This window comes from Rana temporaria, chromosome 1 (assembly GCF_905171775.1).
Source record: "Rana temporaria chromosome 1, aRanTem1.1, whole genome shotgun sequence".
NCBI classification, from domain to species: domain Eukaryota; kingdom Metazoa; phylum Chordata; class Amphibia; order Anura; family Ranidae; genus Rana; species Rana temporaria.
Window position 1 is genome coordinate 632,012,114 of NC_053489.1, and position 16,097 is coordinate 632,028,210.

The 16,097-nt window shown below is 43.2% G+C and overlaps 1 protein-coding gene across 1 annotated transcript in view; it reads right to left on the bottom strand.

Annotated features, from left to right (window-relative positions):
* Positions 1-16,097, bottom strand: part of EVC (EvC ciliary complex subunit 1) — a 196,685-nt gene that overhangs the window by 15,924 nt on the left and 164,664 nt on the right. Inside the window, exons 15-17 of the mRNA XM_040335407.1 lie at positions 6,077-6,283; positions 3,974-4,118; positions 576-669 (exon numbers count right to left, since the gene is read on the bottom strand). Coding sequence (XP_040191341.1) covers positions 576-669; positions 3,974-4,118; positions 6,077-6,283 — 446 coding nt within the window. The remainder of the gene's footprint in view (positions 1-575; positions 670-3,973; positions 4,119-6,076; positions 6,284-16,097) is intronic.

Consider the following 16,097-nt stretch of genomic DNA (forward strand, 5'->3'; position numbering starts at 1 on the left):
TGGGGGGGGGGGCAGTGTAATAGGGGGAAGTCGTTTTTATGGGTGAACCACCGCTTTAAGAGTCAGCCTCTATAGAGGACAGCTGGCTAATAGAACAACCCTAAGTCCATCCAATGCAAAAAAAAAAAACAGAACAGAGCAGATGAAAGAATGCAAAGCTTTCCTATTCATGTGGAACTCTGGCCATTTAACCTACCACCCCCCCCCCCCCCCAAAGTTCCATCCTGGTATTTTTATAAAAAACAAACAAAAACTAAAACATAGATTTTCCCTGTGGTCTTCTAACCGGTCCGGTGACAATCACAGCACCTTCCCCTTGCTCTGGTGGCGGCAGGCATTCATCCTGGACTGATTTCTACCCCAGTAGTCATCAAATTACCAGCCATCAGGGAGGTATCTCCGACATGAGAAAGTGAATCCCTGCACTTCTACCAAGATGGTCCTCTCCACACCGATACAAATTGCAGAACAAGGCATGCAAAGTCAATCATGAGGAAATGATCAGTTGCAGGGAGCCTACAGGCAGCTCTTATCAAAGGAAAATAATACATTTGGATGAATGCATTGCCACAAACCTTTTATGAAGAGAATGACCCGATTCTTGTTGTGAAGCCTTTTCTTTGAGCGCACGGTTGGCCAGTTTCTGGTTATTGTGTAATTTAGTATTATCTGAAAAGACAGAAAAGTGCTTAACATTAACTTTAAAGGGGTTAAAAAGGTTTGTGTTTTTTCACCTTAATGCATCCTATGTATTAAGGTGAAAACGCACCTGGCAATGACGACCCCCCCAGCCCCCCCCGTTTACTTACCTGAGCCCGTTCACCTGCTTAGTGTGTCCCCCGGCGTCCTTTTCTCCACAGAGTCTGGCCGTTAATTGGATAGATTGATAGCAGTGCAGCCATTGGCTCAAGCTGCTGTCAATCACATCCAATGACGCAGCAGCCAGGCTGCAGGACCGAGTCATACACTCTGGCCTGGATTCTCGTACGAATTACGCCAGCGTATCTCCAGATACGCCGTCGTAACTCTGAGTCTGAGTCTGAGCCGTCGTATCTTGGCGCCTGATTCAAAGAATCAGATACGCCAAAATTTCACTAAAATACGACCAGCATAAGTCTCTTACGCCGTCGTATCTTAACTGCATATTTACGCTGGCCGCTAGGGGCGTGTATGCTGATTTACGCCTAGAAATATGTAAATCAGCTAGATACGCCAATTCATGAACGTACACCCGGGCGGCGCAGTACAGATACGCCGTTTACGTTAGGCTTTTCCCGGCGTAAAGTTACCCCTGCTATATGAGGCGTAGCAATGTTAAGTATGGACGTCGTTCCCGCGTCGAATTTTGAAAAGTTTACGTCGTTTGCGTAAGTCGTCCGTGAATGGGGCTGTGCGTCATTTACGTTCACGTCGAAAGCATTGGCTTCTTGCGGGTTAATTTGGAGCATGCACACTGGGATACTTTCACGGACGGCGCATGCGCCGTTCGTAAAAAGCGTCATTTACGTGGGGTCACATAAAATGTACATAACACACGCCCACATCTACCACATTTGAATTAAGCGGACTTACGCCGGCCTATTTACGCTACGCCGCCGCAACTTTGGTTTGAGAATACAGCACTTGCCTGTCAAAGTTGCGGAGGCGTAACGTGAAATGGGATACGTTACGCCCGCACAAAGATGCACGATTCTACGTGAATCCGGGCCTCTGTGTCTATGGACGCTGCATCAATAGACACAGTCTGTCGTGTATGACAGGGAGCGCGCCCGCAAGATAACCCCCTAGGGATAGAGCTTCCCAGAGAGGGGGTTAGCTATTGCGGGGAGGAGCCGCGAGAGCCGCCGAGGGACCCGAGAACAGCAGGATCGGGGCCACTCTGTGCAAAACGAACTGCACAGTGGAGGTAAGGATAACATGTTTGTTATTTAAAAAAAAAAAAAAAGCGATCCCATACAATCACTTTAATCAATAAATTGCAGCTCCATATACTGGTGCATTGGATACTGTAAAGCTGACCATAGAAGGGTAGATGAAAATGAAAATTCTTGGGAGAAGAAGGTTCTAAGAAAGTTTGTTAAGTTTTCCCCTCTATTCCCGTTTTGGTAATAACCCATAATTTGGGATTTTCTTTAACTTTTGGTGATAACAGTAAACAGGACAAATAAAGAGGGCGAATCTCCCTAATGGGGGCACAGACAGCAATAAAAACTGACAGTGGTTCTAATCCCTCTCCACTCTATCCAAAACTAAAAAATGTATGCCCTTAGATATACTTTAACCCCTTTGCGCCTAAGGGTAAAACAAATCTAAATGCCTTGCAATTTCGACATGTGTTAGTAAAACCGTACATATCATCACAACTTCTTTGCGCGTCCAGGTGAATTATACCTTGTTTTCTTAGGAAAAATTGGGCTTTTTATTTGGTGGTAAATGGTAATGATATCTCCTGATTTAAAAAAAAAATTATCAAAAGGAAAACATGTCCAAACTAGTAAAAAAAAAAGAAAATCATTTTATTCATTATTCATTATTCATTTTATGTAACTGTATATTTCTTGCTACTCCCATAAAAATACTGACCCTGATCTTTGACCCTGACCAAAACACTAACCCTGGCACTGACCTAGATCCTTAGGCTGGCCATACATGGGTCGAATTTAGAAATAATGGGCCATGTTCACCAAAGAGATACAACGGCGTTTCTCCTGATACGCCGCCGTATCTCTGTTTCTATCTATGCGACCGATTCATAGAATCAGTTACGCATAGATATCCATAAGATCCGACAGGTGTTTTACACTGTTGGATCTTAGGATGCAGTACCGCGGCCGCCGCTGGGGGGAGTTTGCGTCGTAAACCAGCGTCGGGTATGCAAATTAGGAGTTACGGCGATTCACGACGGATTTTCGCGTTCACTACGTCGCCGCTAGTCTAGTTTCCCGTCGCAAAGTTAGTCGTCGTTTTTGGTGCCTTAACTTTACGCAGCAAACGTATTGCTGTATAAAGTATGGGCGTCGATCCCGCGTCGAAATTTAAAAAACAACGTCGTTTGCATAAGCCGTCCGGGAATACGGAATTACGATACGCGCGTCGCCATTCGAAAAAATGACATCACGGCACGCAAAGCACGGCGGGAGTTAAGAAACGGAGCATGCGCAGTAGGTCCGGCGCGGGAGCGCGCCTAATTTAAATAGCACACGCCCATTTGAATTGGCCCGCCTTGTCCCGGAGGCCGCCGGCATAGTTTTCATCGCAAGTGCTTTGTGAATCAGGCACTTGCGATGAAAACTTGCGGCGGTGTAACGTACCTATGATACGTTACGCCGCCGCACTTCTACCAGAATCTGGCCCAATTTTCTTTAGCAACATGAGATGAAATCGAAGGCTTGGTTGGTTGACTTTCGAAAATTAATGGTGGCACCATAGGATCAAAAAACACACAAAATTTCTGATTTTGAAAAGAAAATTTGTTCGGAATTCAACGCCTGCCTTAATCTAGGTATTTTTTTTTATATTTTAATAATTAGTAATATTTATTTTTCCTACGCACTTTATTTTACTCTCTCTCAAAGGACAGAGAATGATACCATTTCTCTCTTTCGTTCATTCACAGAAGCAGAAAACACAGGGGAAGGCTTCGCAGTGACTATTCACTGTCAAAGCCAATCAGAGGCAATCACAGCGATCAGGTGAAACGGAATCAGATGTTCCAGGTCCTGATCATTAGAACGGGGGCCCGGGGGTTTTCGGTGAGACCCCAGTCTCTGTGATGGGTGTGGGTTGTGCGCGGCGCTCCCAGCACAAAGGGAGATACGCAAACATGGGACACCACGGAATAAAGCCCAGTCCAGTCGGGCCCCATATTTGCATATGGTCATTGTGAAGAGGTTAATGATGATCAGACAAGGATTTCTAATCTAAATTTATTTTAGAGAATAGTTGTACACAAAATCTTCCACCAATAAATTACCTTTTATGGCCTTTAACTGTTTACTCTTTTCCTTTTCATAATCCTTTAAGACTTGCTCTGTGTTTTGATAGTAGCTTTGAACCAGATTGTTCACATTACTGCTTGAGATGTACACGCTCTCCACTGCAGCCTCCAGCAGACGTTCCTGTTATCCAAAGTCGGAAACATTAAATACAGAAAACAAGCTGCATTCAGTACGAGATTGGAAAAGTTAGGGCAAAACATTCCCTACAAAATACTGTCTGAAACCTTGATTTCAATTAGACCAAGTACAAAAACACCATCTGGACTGCGTTCAATTATTTATTTCCACCATCCAGAGTGGGTTTTGTGCCTAAAATAGAACACCACGGGCCTTATGGCATCTGGAGCGATGTGTTAGATGTTTACATGCATGTCAAGGTGATTCATGTTCACCTTCATCATTACAGTATTAATCTGTCAAAAAGAGGCAGGGCCTATTGAAATCACAGGGAAATGAGGAACAAAGTCCCTTTTACTGATCTCTTTATATGTGTAAACTAGGGTTGTCCCGATACCACTTTTTTAAGACCGAGTACAAGTACCGATACTTTTTTTATGTTATGTGACAGTCACATGTGTCAGTATTTTTTTTTACTATATTTTGTTATTTTTTTTACAATGCTTTCTTGGGGGGGGGGGGGTTGGATGGTGTCAGTGTGTTTTTTATTTAAATTTGTATTATTTTTTAAGATTTTTTTATTTTAACATCTATTGCAATTTTTTTTTTTTTTTGTTTTAGCCATGTTGAACTCACTGGCATATATCTAGATGTTGCAAAGCTGTCTGCCGAGTTCTTAGACAGCCTTACCAACATTCCCTGAAGAAGTGAGCAATTCTATCACAATACCGCTGACTTTGTAAAAACCTTTGTGTTTGGCCCCATACACACGAGAGAATATATCCGCGGATACGGTCCAGCGGACCGTTTCCACGGATAAATCCTCTCAAAGATTTCCGCAGATTTCTATGCGATGGAGTGTACACACCATCGCATTGAAATCCGCGCGGAAATCCTCTGGCGATGACGTGTCGCCGTCGCCGCGATTATGACGCGGCGATGCTGTCATATAAGGAATTCCACGCATGCGTCAAATCATTACGACGCGTGCGGGGAATCCCTTTGGACGGATGGATCCGGTGAGTCTGTACAGACGAGCGGATCCATCTGTTGGAGTGGATTCCAGCAGATGGATTTGTTGTGCATGTCAGCAAATATCCGATCTGCTGGAATCCATCCCAGAGGAGATTTCTCCGCGGAAACAGATCCGCTGGCGTGTACACACCATAGGATCTATCCGCAGAAACCCATTTGCTGGGATTTATCTGCGGATGGATTCTATCGTGTGTATGGGGCCTTTTTCTTAAACAAAAAATACAAAGCTATCACCAGTGTGGATTCTTCACAATTAGGAATAAATCTCCTAATGCGTGGTTCCTAAACCAAAGTATCCACTGTACAAATTTAACACTGAGCAAAATTGTCAGTGGCATGGAAGTACTGCTGCTCCCTTATGTTTCAGCACAAAGCTCTTCATTCTATCCCCAAACTACCCCATCAGTGGTGGCGGGAGCAAAAAATGTTTTGGGGGGGGCGCAAACAAACTGAAAATTTTGGAAAAAAACCCTCCATCAATTGCAGCCTCACTGTGCCCATCAAACGCAGCCACTGTGCCCATCAAACGCAGCCACTGTGCCCATCAAACGCAGCCACTGTGACCCCCCCCCCCCGACCACTGTTCTCCATGCGTCTCCTCTCGTCAGGCATCCAATCACAGCGCCTGTCGTTTCAGCCAATCAGGTAACAGACCGAAGCACCTGATTGGTGGAGAGGCGGTTCAGTGTTAGAAAGCAAATGAATATTCGCTTTCCTAACACACCTAGGTGGACTGCGAGCGCCAAGTCTGTAGCTCTAATCAGGTGCTTCAAAAACACCCCTGCCACTGTAATGCAGGTGCCTGGTGCCCAAAAAGGGGCCGGGTGCCTGAACAGGGGGTGGCAAGGTCGGCCATGGATAGATTCATGCTATGCATGAATCTATCCGTTGGTCATAGAGACAGGAAGGTTAAACAGAAGCATCACCTTAAATTCACTGTTCTCTTCTATCATACTCTTGGCAGCCTCCTGCTGTGCATGGTGGATTAGGCTTTGTCCTATGGCACGCTCCATGTGCTGGCGAATCCCATGATTGGCTTCAGTCAGGTCTAAAAGAAGCTGTTGCTGGAAGTCACTGCGTGCCTGCCAGGTTTCCTCCTCCAGCTTGCTTTCCTCCTCTGAGATATGAGCTTCCTGTTCACGGGAAAAAGGGATATGTAACATTATAACAGAGCTGCCATTTATGGAGAGCAGTTCTGTCCTATTCTCCCATTCCATTATATTCTATATCATCCACAAATACCAAACCAAAACCAAATACAAAGTTTTAAGTAATTCTATATTTTCTTAGTGTTCTATGTCATTTTCTGCTTTGCCCTAGCTTTGGAATCTATGACCTACTGTTCTCTTTACCATCTTACACTGGGTATAGAAAAGAATCACATTATCCTGGATATCTTTTGACAGTGCCTTGCCAACCATCATTGTTTGCTTCAGTTGCACTAGCAGGGACTAAAATGCTCCATAAAAGGTATTTTCATGCAGAGCTAATCACAATTGCCACATCTGATCACAGTTGAAAGTCAATAGGCTTTGTGTGCCATTGAGAAGGTGATGAGCTACACCCAATTGAGTTTACGAATCATTTTTAGGAGGTGGGTGATCCTTTTTACAACTCAGAGATTCTGTTTAAAAAAAAAAAAAAAAAAAAAAAATCTGACATGTTGGTGTGTTATATCTTTCACTTGGATGTTTGTAAGTTGCATTGAGAAAATAAAGCTGGATAAAACAAAATAGTGTCTGTGTACATTCCAGGCTGCAGAGCAACAAAATGTCATTATTTTAAAGGGGGTGATTCTTTTCTATACCCCACTGTATACTGTTGTGTAGGATATCAGTCAACATTATGTTATCCCGAAACATGCACCTAGCAACCTGCTCCAAAAGATGGAGGAGCAGAACCTGAAGGTAGCTGTCGGGATGACACAGGAGTGTGAGGCCTCGTACACACGATCAGTCCATCCATTGAGAACGGTCTGAAGGACTGTTGTCATAGGTTAACCGATGAAGCTGACTGCCCACACACCATAGGTTAAATAACCGATCGTGTCAGAACGCGGTGACGTAAAACACAACGACGTGCTGAAAAAAATGAAGTTCAATGCTTCCAAGCATACGTCGACTTGATTCTGAGCATGCGTGGATTTTTAACCGATGGTCGTGCCTACTAACGATCGGTTTTGACCTATTGGTTAGGAATCAATCGGTTAAATTTAAAGCAAGTTGGCTTTTTTTTAACCAATGGTTAAATAACCTATGGGGCCCACACACGATCGGTTTTGACCGATGAAAACGGTCCATCAGACCGTTGTCCTCTGGTTAACCGATCGTGTGTACGAGGCCTCAATGAAGCGAAAGGAGAGACCGCTCCTCAGCATCCATACCACAGTACTTACTTTGAGTTTAGGACATATCGCTTAACGGTGGCCATATTTAGCGATCCTCCCTAAATACAGTTGTGCTCATAAGTTTACATACCCTGGCAGAATTTATGATTTATTAGCAATTTTTCAGAGAATTCTGAATGATAACACAAAAACTTTTCTTTAACTCGTGGTTAGTGTTTGGCTGAAGCCATTTATTTTCAATCAACTGTGTTTACTTTTTTTTTTTAAAGGTTTTTATTTGCCAAGTGCACATACAGTGAGAGCCGGTTCACACTGGGGCGACTTGCGATCCGACTTCATGTCGCCTCAAGTCGTCCCAAGTCGCGCTGTAGTGAAAAACAATGGAAGTGAATGGGAGCGGTGTTAATACACACGACTCAAGGCGATACGACTTCAGAAAAGGTTCCTGTACTACTTCAATTCGACTTGTAGGCGATTTGTACCCATTGATTTCAATGGAAGTCGCCTCAGAAGTTGGATCACTGTCTTAACTGAAGCGACTTTCCAGGAAGATAACATACATTTCTCAGGCAAACCTCTCCTGCACCCCTCCCTCTCCCAGAGCTGATTGTTGTTTGATTGGCCACTGGAAAGTCTCCTGTCCTGGAGACGACTTCAAGTTGTGTTGTAAATCGCCCCAGATCATCCTGTGGTTCATGTTCAAGTCGTGTCGGAGTCGCCTCTGAAAGTCGCGCTGGAAGTCGTGTCGCCCTAGTGTGAACCGACTCTAAACATAACAGAGTACACAAGGTACAATCATAACTGTAAACATCTCCAAAATACAGAGAGAGAAAAACAACCCTCTCCATTTTTACCGTCCGTATCATTCCTAAAACAATCATAACATGGAAATATATGCAAGTGCAGATAGCGTTTTCCTGCCATATTCAAACTATAAAACATTGCACTCCAGTCATAGGTGTATAGTAAATTACATCAACCAATATTATGAAAAATAGATACAGAACGCCAAAAAAAAGAGAAGAGAAAGAGAAAAAGAAAGCAAAAACAGGTCAAAGAATATAGACCACAAATAGAAGGAAAAGAAAAAAGAAAAAGTAACATAACCCATGGAGGCAAGTACCCCCCAAACCAGTGTGTCGTCGTCCCTCCAACCCCCAGAGTGCTCCCCCTATCAATTAACATTGAGCAATGTATAATTCTACCGTAAATAAGTTCCTCTCAACCATCCCCAGAATTAGTTTCCTTAGAGTCCACCCATCTACCCTATACCTTATGAAACTTTTTCCTACTGCCTCATAAGTCATTTTGTACAGCGTGACATTTGCATTAACCAGGCCCTTCCAAGCAGATAGAGTAAGATAATCTCTCTTCACCCAGTTTAAGACAATGTGTTTACTCTTTTTACATCATAACCACAACAGAAACTACCCAAATGACTCTGATCAAAAGTTTACATACCCTGGTGATTTTGGCCTGATAACATGCACACAAGTTGACACAAAGGGGTTTGAATGGCTATTAAAGTAACCTACTTCACCTGTGATCTGTTTGCTTGTAATAAGTGTGTGTATAAAAGGTCAATGAGTTTCTGGACTCCTGACAGGCCCTTGTATCTTTCATCCAGTGCTGCACTGACATTTCTGGATTCTGAGTCATGGGGCAAAAGAATTGTCAAAGGATCTGCGGGAAAAGGTAGTAAAACTGTATAACAGGAAAGGGATATGCATTAAAACCTTGGCTTAAGAGGAACTTGGTTTGAGAGCATTTTGCAAGACAAGCTACATTTTTTAATACATTTTGACTTGGTATACAAGCGATGAAGAGTAGTGTCCTGTCACAACTGAGTATTAAAGAGAAGAGAGGCGTCTAAGTGTAGCAATATGGTTACTTTTAATGAAGGTACAACATTGAGCAACTCACATGGTTGATGATTAAAAGAGGCCCATCTAAGTATGCAGGCATGCAGGGTAAAGCTGTCCACATAGACTGTTCTCCACACCGCCATCAACATCATCCCTTTCACACTGCGCTCCACGAGTGGTTCAATCCTCGCTTTCAGACCGCTCTACTGCAGGGTAGTCTTCCCTGTCATGATTGCAGACTGACAGCGGTGAGAGCGGTGGACCGTCCATGTGGACAGCTTTACCCCAGATGCCCCTTTCCTCTTTTATACTCTGTAGCTCCTGCTGGATTTTGCTTTGTGGATGGACATTTTATGGTTACACAACCTATCACATATTTCTATACGGACTATAGACTGAAGGACCTATGAATAAATGGTTGTGGAACGAATCATCTGCGTCTCCATTATTTCTTATGGAAAATGTTGTTTTGATATAAGAGTGCTTTGGATTACAAGCATGTTTCTGGAACAAATTATCCTTGCAATCCAAGGTTTTACTGTAAAAAGATATCCAAGGAATTGAGAATGCCAATCAGCAGTGTTAAAACTCTAATCAAGACGTGGAAAATGAGGGGTTCTGTTGAAACCAAACCACGGTCAGGTAGACCAACTAAAAATTTCAGCCACAGCTGCCAGGAAAATTATTTGGGATGCAAAAAAAAAAAAAAACAGAAATAACTTCAGGTTGAATACAGGACTCTCTGAAAACATGTGGTGTGGATGTTTCAAGATGCACAATAAGGAAGCACTTGAAGAAAGATGGGCTGCATGGTCGAATCACCAGAAGAAAGCCATTACTATGGAAATGCCACAAAGTATCCCGCTTACAATACGCCAAACAGCACAGAGATGAGCCTCAAACCTTCTGGCACAAAGTCATTTGGAGTGATGAGACCAAAATTTAGCTTTTTGGCCACAACCATTTGGAGAGGCGTCAACAAGGCCTATGATGAAAGGTACACCATTCCTACTGTGAAACACGTTGGTGGATTACTGATGTTTTGGGGATGTGTGTGCTACAAAAGGCACAGGAAATTTGATCAAAATTGATGGCAAGATGAATGCAGTGGGTCAAAAAATACTGGAGGAACATTTTCATTCATCAGCCAGGAAGCTGCGCGGGGGACGTACTTGGACATTCCAACATGACAATGATTTGAAACACAAGGCCAAGTTGACTTGTCATTGGCTACAGCAGAATAAAGTTAGGGGTTCTGGGGAGATTTCAAACATGCAGTTCATGCAAGACAGCCGAAGAATTTTTAGAGGAACTGGAGGCTTTTTGCCAAGAGGAATGGGCAGCTTTACCATCTGAGAAGATAAAGAGCCTCATCCACAAATACCACAAAAGACTTTAAGCTGTCATTGGTGTTAAAGGGGGCAATACACAGTATTAAAAACTGGGGTATGTAAACTTTTGATCAGGGTCATTTGAGTAGTTTCTGTTGTAATTATGATTTAAAAAGAGTAAACACAGTTGATTGATAATAAATGGCTTCAGCCAAACACTAACCATGAGTGAAAGAAAAGTTGTTATGTTATCATTCATATTCTCTGAAAAATGGCCAAGAAAACTAATTCTGCCAGGGTATGTAAACTTATGAGCACAACTGTATGTCCATATGTTCGATGAGCTTGATTTAGTAGGTCATAGATATAAACAATAAAAACTACTTTCATGAAATTATAATGAAACAAATAAGTGACCAATTTAAAAAAAAAAAAAACTAGTGAAAATTGCCTCTTAAAGTGGAGGTTCAGCCAAAAACTCAATTTTTAACATTAGATTGAGGCTAATTTGTGAAGGGGAATCGGGTGTTTTTTTTTTAAATCGAAGCAGTACTTACCGTTTTAGAGATAGATCTTCTCCGCCGCTTCCGGGTATGGGCTGCGGGACTGGGCGTTCCTATTTGATTGACAGGCTTCCGACAGGCTTCCGACGGTCGCATACAGCGCGTCACGATTTTCCGAAAGTAGCCGAACGTCGGTGCGCAGGCGCCGTATAGAGCCGCACCGACGTTTGGCTTCTTTCGGCCACTCGTGACGCGATGTATGCGACCGTCGGAAGCCTGTCAATCAAATAGGAACGCCCAGTCCCGAAGACCATACCCGGAAGCGGCGGAGAAGATCGCTCTCTAAAACGGTAAGTACTGCTTCGATTTAAAAAAAAAAAAAAAAAACACCCGAGTCCCCTTCACAAAATGTGCCTCAATCTAATGTTAAAAATAGTTTTTCGGGTGAACTCTCGCTTTAAGCCCACAACACGTAAAGTTGTTTTTTTCGCTCAATTTAGTGGGCTGAGCAAAAAAAAAAAGAGATCGCCATACTGACACAAGCAATGCTAGTGCACTGATCTCCCCCACTGTGCCTTTGTGTTCCGACAGGGGGGCTCCCCCCACCAGAACACACTGATCAGCGCTCACAGTCATTGGCTGCAAGCAGTGATCGGATTTGAGCATATCCTTTCTACAAAAGCCGGTCGTTAGATTGGCTTCTGTCGAAAAGACAGCTGTATACACTGACTACATTTTGGCTGGTTCCTGTTGAACCGACCAATATTCGGCCCGTGCTTACCCAACTAGGGTGATCATTGGAGAAATTTCCTCTTACATTGGTGATCAGTAGAAAAGTTCTCACACATTGATGGTCAGTGGCTAGTCAAGGAACCCCTAACAACATCTGGAGGAATCGTATGGTTTCACAGAACCCTGGTTGAGACGGGATGCTCCTGAGGTTAAGCTACAATGTAATGATCAAATCAAATCATTACTTTAGGATTTTTCTTTCTCCTTTGCCTTAACTTTCTTTTCCCTCCCATTATGCTATGTTTATGTGCTTATGACTCCCTGTGTGATAAGGTTAGATACATGTGCCTCCTTACCTGTATATCCGGGATACTTCCTTGGTGCTGAATGGAGCACCAGGGGAGCGGAGGAAAAGTATGTGCATGCTGTTGGAGAAGGGTGGGGAATTACAGAAAACCTATCGTTTGGGCCTGCATGGTCTAAACACAAGTTTGGGTTTAAAGGCTTAGTTCCCTCTTACCAAAAATTGGCTATAAAAGGTAAGAGGCACCTGTAGATAAAAACAAACTGTGCAACCTTTACCAAAGGAAAACAATGCATATATACATATAGTCGTAGGCCATTTATGTACCTCCCAAAGCCTGGCCAAAATGCTGCCAGAAACAGGATGATCCATCCTGCCCTGTTTCTGTAACATCTCTGATGTTACGAACATCTCTGATGTTCCTTTTCAGCTTCCTCTCTGCAGAACGAGTACAGCTGTGCCTTGTTCAGACAGCTGCGCTCCGTTCTGCAAGACGTCCGCGTCACTTCCGGTGCGCGGACGTCTGCGTTCCACGCTGGAACGCGGAAGTGCGCCCCAGCGTCCTTCCGCATTTTCCCCGCGAATTCGGGGCTATTTAAATGTCCCAGAGATGACGGTAGGGTGTTCCGTTATTGTGTCGGATGCCTGCCGTCACCTGGGAACACCCTGTCTGGTCCTACAACCCCCGGAGCTCCAGAGACCTCACCCTACCTGTATCCTGCCCAAGGTCTGCCTCTCTCCTGGTTTCCAACAAGACTCACTACTGCAACCCATTGCACCCTGTCTGTTTCACACAGATTGTTCCAGCATCCAGGAACCTGGGACTTCTCTACTCTCCATGTGCAGCCCTCATTCTGTGTACTACATGACTCAGCAGAACCGCAAGTATCATACCACTTTAATATCATAACCAGTCTACATATTATTTGCTTGGATTTGACAGTGCAATTATCGTTTTCACTATGTGCTCAGATACTTAAGAAGGACTATGCTTATCTCTGTATTAAGACTATCAATGTGATGTAACATTATAGTTGGACTATATTAAGAACTGTCGCCCAAACATAACAATCTGCTGAATACTGTCTATGTTAAATACAGAGGATTGCTCCATATTACCTGAGACACTATCACAGGGTTTTCCTTTCCTAGTTTAGCTTATGAGACAATAAGCTAGCTTTATGTTGGTTTCGGATTGAGGACGTGATGATTTAACCCCGAACTTTCTGATTAAATAGAGAGTGTGCTGGTGGTTAGACCTGAGAAGCCTCTGCAGCTGTGATCCAACACTATTAATTTAGTACTCAGATAGCAGTGTCATTACATAATAACGGAACCCTTTTATAAGAAATTGTAAATGGATCCAGCAGAGCTTGCAAACCACCTTGTTGGACTTTCACAAAGAGTGGATAACCTCACTGCCACTATGAATGAACTTCGTGTAGAAAATGATGCTTTACGCAACCAAAATTTTGTCCAAGCTAGGGACAGACCTGAACCTAAGGTTTTCCCCCCAGAACCCTTTTCAGGAGACCGAAAGATTTTTCGTCAGTTCATCAGTTCTTGCCGCCTCATGTTTGAACTGCGCCCCCGCACCTATTATTCAGACAGGGTTCGAATTCTCACCCTTATTTCCTATTTAAAAGGAGAACCTAGAGTCTGGGCTGATGCTTATGTGCAAGAACATGGTGATTTACTTGGTGCATTTGATACTTTTTTGGATGAGATGTCACTTTTATACGAAGATCCTAATAAGCAGCTTACTGCTGAAAATACTATTAGAAGCCTTAAACAAGGGAAAAGACCAGTAGAGGATTTCATATCAGAATTTAAATGTTGGAGCCGGGAGACCCAGTGGACTGATATTGCCTTGAGAAACCAATTCAGACTTGGTTTATCTGAACCAATGAAAGATGAGATTGCACGTGTAGAACTTCCTCCCACTTTAGAAGATCTTATGCATCTTTCACTCACCATAGATCGTCGCCTCAGAGAAAGGAAGGCCGAACGTGTCAACACTTATCTTCCTCCACAATTCAGAAGGTCTAAGTCACCACCAAAAGATGTCCCCATGGAACTTGGTGCTGTCAAAGGCCCCTTGTCACAGGCCGAGAAACAACGCCGCAGAGCTCATAACCTTTGCCTTTATTGTTCAGCTCCTGATCACATTGTCTCTACCTGTCCACTCCTTAAGAGGAATTCTGAAGGTAACATATCTAACATATGTAAGACCATTCCACCTGGTACTACCACTAATCGTTTCATTTATGTCACTCTTACCTTACAGTGGGACCAAGATAGAATTACCATCGACGCAATGGTCGACACCGGTGCCTGTGGCAACTTTATTGATTTGCAAATTGTGAATACAAATAAAATTCCGTGTGTGGTTAAACATAATCCTCTCTCTGTCACTTTTATTGACGGTTCTAGTTCTTCTTCTGGCCCAATCTCCTCTCAAACCTCACCCCTTCTGGTCACTTGTGGGAATAACCATACAGAGACTCTTGTCTTTGACGTCATTCCATCTCCAATATTCCCGATAGTTCTCGGACTACCCTGGTTACTACTTCATCAACCAACCTTCCTTTGGTCAAACCACTCACTCAATTTAAATTCCACTTTCTGCCAGAGTACTTGTTACCCCATATGTACGATCCTCTCCACAGAAGTTTACTGTAGTGATCTACCTACTTACATACAAGATTTCTTAGATGTTTTCAGTAAAACTAATGCCGACCTCCTTCCCCCTCATCGTATATACGATTGCCCTATTGAATTAATTCCTGACAGTCCAATCCCAACTGCACGTATCTATCCACTGTCACAACCGGAACTGGTACATCTTAAAGTCTACTTAGATGAAAATTTGAAGAAGGGCTTTATTAGACCTTCCACTTCTCCAGCAAGTGCTGCCATGTTCTTTGTCAAAAATAAGGATGGCTCCCTACGCCCTATCATTGATTACAGAGCTCTTAACCGTATCACTGTAAAGAACCGCTACCCACTGCCTCTCATTCCAGAACTCATTGAACGTCTTCAAACCTCAAAAGTCTTCACAAAATTAGACCTCAGGGGAGCTTACAACTTAATCAGGATTCGACCAGGAGATGAGTGGAAAACCGCTTTTAAAACTCGCTATGGACTCTATGAATACTCTGTAATGCCATTCGGTTTATGCAACGCACCCGCGACATTCCAGTGGTTCATAAATGACATCTTCCGAGATCTGCTTGACATCTGTGTGGTAATATACCTGGATGACATACTGATTTACTCTGATACTATTGAGGAACACACTAAACATGTTCGTTGGGTTCTGGCTAGGCTCAGAACACATTCTTTATATGCCAAGCTTGAGAAATGTGTTTTCAGCCAGTCTAGCATTTCATTCCTAGGGTATCAAATTACACCTGATGGTGTCCAGATGGATCGTTCTAAGGTGGATTGTATTATTTCCTGGCCAATTCCCCACTCAAGGAAAGCTCTTCAACGCTTCCTTGGTTTCTCCAACTATTATCGTAAATTTATCAAAAATTTCTCAGCTATTGTCAAACCATTGAGTGCCCTCACCAGTACGAAGATACCTTTCTCCTGGTCAGACGAAGCCCAGAGATCCTTTGACTCTCTTAAACTTTGTTACACTACAGCACCCATTCTACAACTGCCCAACCTTCAATATCATTTCACTGTAGAAGTAGATGCCTCCCATTATGCTTTAGGTGCTATACTTTCACAACGCCCAACTCTCTCTGAACCACTACATCCCGTTGCATTTTACTCCAGGACACTATCCCCAGCTGAAAAGAATTATCCTATTGGAGAAAAAGAACTTCTTGCAATCAAAGATGCTCTAGAAAATTGG